This window comes from Perissodus microlepis, chromosome 6 (assembly GCF_051167445.1).
Source record: "Perissodus microlepis isolate ML-2025 ecotype Zambia chromosome 6, ASM5116744v1, whole genome shotgun sequence".
NCBI lineage: Eukaryota > Metazoa > Chordata > Actinopteri > Cichliformes > Cichlidae > Perissodus > Perissodus microlepis.
This window is the reverse complement of record NC_140466.1, coordinates 24,900,405-24,905,560: the sequence shown is the minus strand read 5'-3', so window position 1 is coordinate 24,905,560 and position 5,156 is coordinate 24,900,405. Positions and strand designations below refer to the sequence as shown.

Here is a 5,156-nt window from a genome sequence, read left to right as displayed (position 1 = left end):
TCTACAAATAGTTTAAAATTATGTTATTTGCAGGTTTGGACAGAGCCAAAAGAAATTCACCAGCTTTCTTAACCACCTTTTATTTACTTAAACATTAAAGCCCTTCTGAGTGAGGAAAACGCAGGTTTGTGTTAAATTCTTACTTTTCCTGCTAGGAAAAAGTTAGATTGGACCATATCCGGTAAACGTGCGAAGCTGTAGTTGTTTTCCTTGTGATAATAACACCAAAATGTGTAAATGACGTTCAACAAGTCAGACATAAATCGAAACTCAGAATTTATTCATATATTCCACTTTTACAAAACAAACGCTTCTCAAGCTTTACAGAACCAAAAACGTATGACAGTCGTCTTCTGAAACATTATTAAAAACTGAAAAAATTAAATGAACTCAAAATGGTCTTCACTAGACTTTCCTCTTCTGGGTGCTGATGTACAGAACTGTAAGAAGGAGACAGGAGAAAAGAAGGGGGGGGGGGGGGATCTTATTCATACACGATGATCCATAAAAATAAATCAAAATTCCGAAAATCTCATTTGACAGACAAAATACTCAATGGAGGCGGGGTAAAGCAAAACAGAGGCAGGCCAATGTAGGATTTTTAAGATCGACACCGACATCTGGTGACTTAAAAATCCTATATTCCGGTATGTCGGATGATATTTTTTATTTTCTTTCAGACACACAAAATAAACATATTCCCCTAACATTTTTTTGTGTGTAGTTATTCATTTACACTCCACCCGGCTGCTCGAATCAGCTGGTTGTTGGAAACACCCTGTACTGCCAGGAGAGATGCTGAAGAGCGCCCTCTGCTGGTTAAATTGTGTAACATCAATGCTCACAACACTGTTGAAGGGTGTTTCTCTCGTCTTTAATTTGTTTTATTTATGAGCTGTTATAAATTATAGTCTGGCTCCACTGTAAAATATTTTTTTCTTAAATGTCTTTAACAGAGGAGCCATTGTGTGTTTTGTTTTCTTTCTTTTTTTTTTATGTGAATAGCTACTGCACCTCACAACAGTCTGAATGTGCAGCCCCAAACACAGAAATTATTCCACAGAAACAAATCCCAAAAAATTAACCAAAAGCAGTTTTAAAAAGGTGAGTTTTGAGTTGTTTTTTTAAAAACAGCTACTGAGTCCGCAGTTCTTAATGTTTGGGGGAGAGAGTTCCACAGTCTAGGGGCCACAGTGGCAAAAGCTCTGTCACCCTTAGTCCTCCTCTTAGTATTTTTTAAAGCAAGTAAGCCCTGATCAGATGACCTCAAAGACCTGCTAGGGACATAGGGCTGTAGCAGATCAAAGATGTAGGCTGGTGCCAGTCCGTGCACAGCTCTGTAGGTCAAGACCAGGATCTTAAAATTGACTAAATTTAACAGGAAGCCAGTGTAACTGAGATAACAACGGTGTCACATGTGAGTACTTGGAGGATTTTGTCAAAAGCCTAGCTGCAGCGTTTTGCACAACCTGCAGACGATTCCAGTAACAAGAAAATGTGCTGCTGCTGCTGATGATGATTTAGTAAATTCTATGTTAAACCTTGACCCCCTGCAGCATCCACGTTCCACATTTTTTCCCTCAAAGATAATCTGTATAGTTTGTTGTACTGGTTATTTTGACTAAAAATAACACTATCTGCGGCCTGAAACACCGGCCTGCATGACTCACATTCGAGATCAAATCACATACTGGATACAGTGCATGCCTGGTGTCTGGAAAATGCAGACAGAGAGATGAAGATGTAAACAATACAGTTTAAAAAAAAATGTTCCGACTACTGTGGTGAATACAGAATATATTAAAACTATCTCTGCAAACAAGAGCCTTACAATGAGCCAATTCTCATTAAAAAAGGGGCATACCAGTGATTAAACATGAAATCTCTGTGTCAGGACAGTTTCAGTGGTGTGAAAAAGTGTTTGTCCCCTTCTTGATTTCCATTTTTTTTATGTTTGTCTGTTTTAGATCATCAAACAAATGTAAATATTAAGCAACAATAACACAAGTAAACACAAGTTTCCAAATGAAGGCGTTTAGTCTGACTAGTATCACGCCTGTTCTCAATCAAGAAATCATGTAAAGTGGAGTAGACCAAAAATATCCTCAAAAGCCAGGCACATGTCGGAATCCAAATTCAGGACGACATGAGAAACAAAGACCTCTTGGTCTTGAAAAGGGTTTAAAGCCATTTCTTAAGATGTATGACTCCAGTGAACCACAATGAGAGCTATTATCCACAAATGCTGAAAACATGGAACAGCCTCAGAAAACATTTTGATGATCCCCAAAACTTTAGGGATAATACTCTCTGGACTGACGAGACAAAAGTTGAACTTTTTGGAAGGTGTGTGTCCCATTAGATCATGCATGAAGCGAACACAGCATTTTAGAAAAGGAACGTCATACCAACAGTGAAAAGGTGTTAGTGTGATGGTCTGAGGCTTGCTGTGGTAAATGGAACCATGAATTCTGCCGTCCGGTCACCTGTTCATTACTTCAAGCTGAAGCAGAGTTGGGAGAATGATTCAAAACACACCAGCAAGTCCACCTCTGAATGGCTTAAGAAAAACAAAATGAAGTCTCTGGAGTGGCCTAGTCAAAGTCCTGACCTGAATCCGATTGAGATGCTGTGGCATGACCTTAAAAAAAGGCAGTTCATGCTTGAAAAGCCTCCAAGGTGGCTGAACTTAAACAATTCTGCAAAGATGAGTGGGCCAAAATTCCTCCACGGTGCTGGAAAAGACTCACTGCCAGTTATCGCAAGCACTTGACTGCAGTTGTTGCTGCTAAGGGTGGCCCAACAGGTTTAGGGGGGGCAATCACTTTTTCACACAGGACCATGTAGGTTTGGATTTTTCTCTCTCTTAATAATAAACACCTTCATTTAGAAACTGCACTTTGTGTTTACTTGTGTTATCTTTGTCTAGTATTTAAATTAGTTTAATCTGAAACATTTAAGTGTGACAAACACACAAAAAAAATAGGAAATCAAAAAGAGGCAAACACTTTTTCACACCACTCTGAATGTCTCTGTACAAAACCATTGTACAGTTTGAGTTCGCTCCAGTCTGTCTATGCTGATCAACATGGAGAATATAAAGTTTCATAAAAATATAGCAAGACACACAAGAAAATGCAATATTGAACTGACAATGAGTGAAAAGGGGCAGTTCCCAAGAGCTGTGTTAACAATGTGTTGTTTTAACAATAATTAGTGAGTTAAAAATATCTTAATAAATCAGCTCGGGCATCAGCTTACAGCTACTGTCATTAACAGTTTATCTACTGATTATTATCATATAATGATGTACTTCGAAAAATCAATGCAGGCAAAAAGTTTAATTTGAAGACCAATTTAATTTGAGTGGGATTTTTTTTTTTTCATCATTAACTAATTATCACCATTTGGCTAACCCTCACAATACTTTCAAGAAGGCGAGAGACCTTTTCCACAGTTTAAAGAGGGAAAAAAAGTACTGGTACAAATAAAAAAATAAAATAAAACACATTTCTGAGTTCAGTTTTACAGTTTCAGGGTTCTGGTTACTCTTCACAACTGACTTTTACTGTACAGCTTACTGGAGCTGTGTACACTTTTATTTTACAAGTAAAAAATGAGTTGTGTTAGACCAGAACATAGCTAAAAGGTTATGGCACCATTAAGTTGTGCCATTCATAATGTATGCCCTCATTTAAACGGAATTAATAAGCAAGCACTGAATGTGAGTCATTATCAGACAGACCACAGCTTCCTGTTTTGAGAGGAACATCCTACAGAGCAGGTTACTTTTCTGGGTAAGTTGGCTATTTGACAACCTTTTTAGATCACACTTTAATCTGCGCTCCTCACCTGTGTTTGTCATATTTTCTGCTCCTTCCAACTGTCATGGAAGAGTTCCAGTTTCAGGCATTAAGAGAAAAAACTGATGGCCTCAGAAACATAAACCTGCATTTATTTATTTTTTTATCTATTTTATCATCTCTGTCACAGCTGCACAGCATTTCCTTAGGTTTAGCATATTAATTATGCACTTCAGTCTTCTTTGTTTATAATGGAGCACTGTAACAAAAAATAATTTCCCCCAGGGATCAATAAAGTATTCTGATTCTGATTACAGAAGACCTATACTGCCTTAAATACCAAAGTCTACATAAAAGGGACATGCTTACCATTGTTTCCTCTTAGGAAGGCATCTCCATATTTGTTCTTGAGTTGCCCGTTGACATACTCCTCTGTCTGCTCTATGGCGATGTTCATGTAACCATCTAAACAGGCCAGAACACCTGCAGGTACACAAACACACCGTGTTTTCCTTTAAAGTCATTACTTACCGATCAGTATTGGGGGGGAAACAAGTGGCTAAGCTGTTACGTACCTCTATAATCGACACCAGAGTTCAGTTTGACCACAACAGGTCTGCCAATGATCTGCTTCAGAAAGTCACTCGGGGTCTGCTTCCTCAGGCTCATTTTGACTGTGATCTGAAAGGATGGAAGATGAGCATTAGATACTATAGTAGCGATTTATTTCATGGAGCTACATTAGCGTAACAAAAGCTAACTCGTGTTCATGTCTGTAACAGTAACGATTTCCTAACGCAAACAGGCTAGTATTGTTAGCGGCTAGCTAGCTAACGAGTATAACTAACCTGCTAACCGACTATTTTCCCGTGAATCTGCGCAGCGAGGGTCGCTGTCTTTGTGAAAATCATGCTTACATTTTATTGCACCCAACAACACAAGAAGAAACCCTTTAATTTTATATGCAGCAGCAATATGTTTGTTAGCATTTCACTCACCAGACCGACGTTTTCCCGACAATTGTATTTAGCATGGACGTCAGATTGACCAATCACAAGCGTGTTCTGTACGGAAAGCGGCTGAGGACAAAAACTTAAATGATTGATCGCTAATCACATAATCAGCTATCAAACTGGCAACAAAGTAGCTATAGTTTTGTGATTAAATGTTTGCCTGAGCCTTCTCTATTTTTTGCCTTTTTTTATATATTTGTCACATTTACGTTTTTCAGGTAAACAAAGATAACTTGAGTAAATACAAAATACAGTTTTTAAATTATGATTTCATTTGTTATAGGAAAAAAGCTTCTAAAGCTACCTGGTCCTTTGTGAAAAAAATAATCCCCACTTGTTA

General features: G+C 38.0%; 1 protein-coding gene across 1 annotated transcript; it reads right to left on the bottom strand.

The window, feature by feature from the left end:
• Nucleotides 1-259: 259 nt before the first annotated feature.
• lsm6 (LSM6 homolog, U6 small nuclear RNA and mRNA degradation associated) lies at nt 260-4,922 on the bottom strand. Its single transcript, XM_084931638.1, has 4 exons — nt 4,802-4,922; nt 4,379-4,484; nt 4,173-4,286; nt 260-440 (listed from the first exon to the last, which is right to left on the bottom strand). Exons 2-4 carry the CDS (start codon nt 4,470-4,472, stop codon nt 406-408), a joined length of 243 nt encoding a protein of 80 aa, XP_084787764.1. The 5' UTR covers nt 4,473-4,484; nt 4,802-4,922; the 3' UTR covers nt 260-405.
• Between the last annotated feature and the right edge of the window lie 234 nt (nt 4,923-5,156).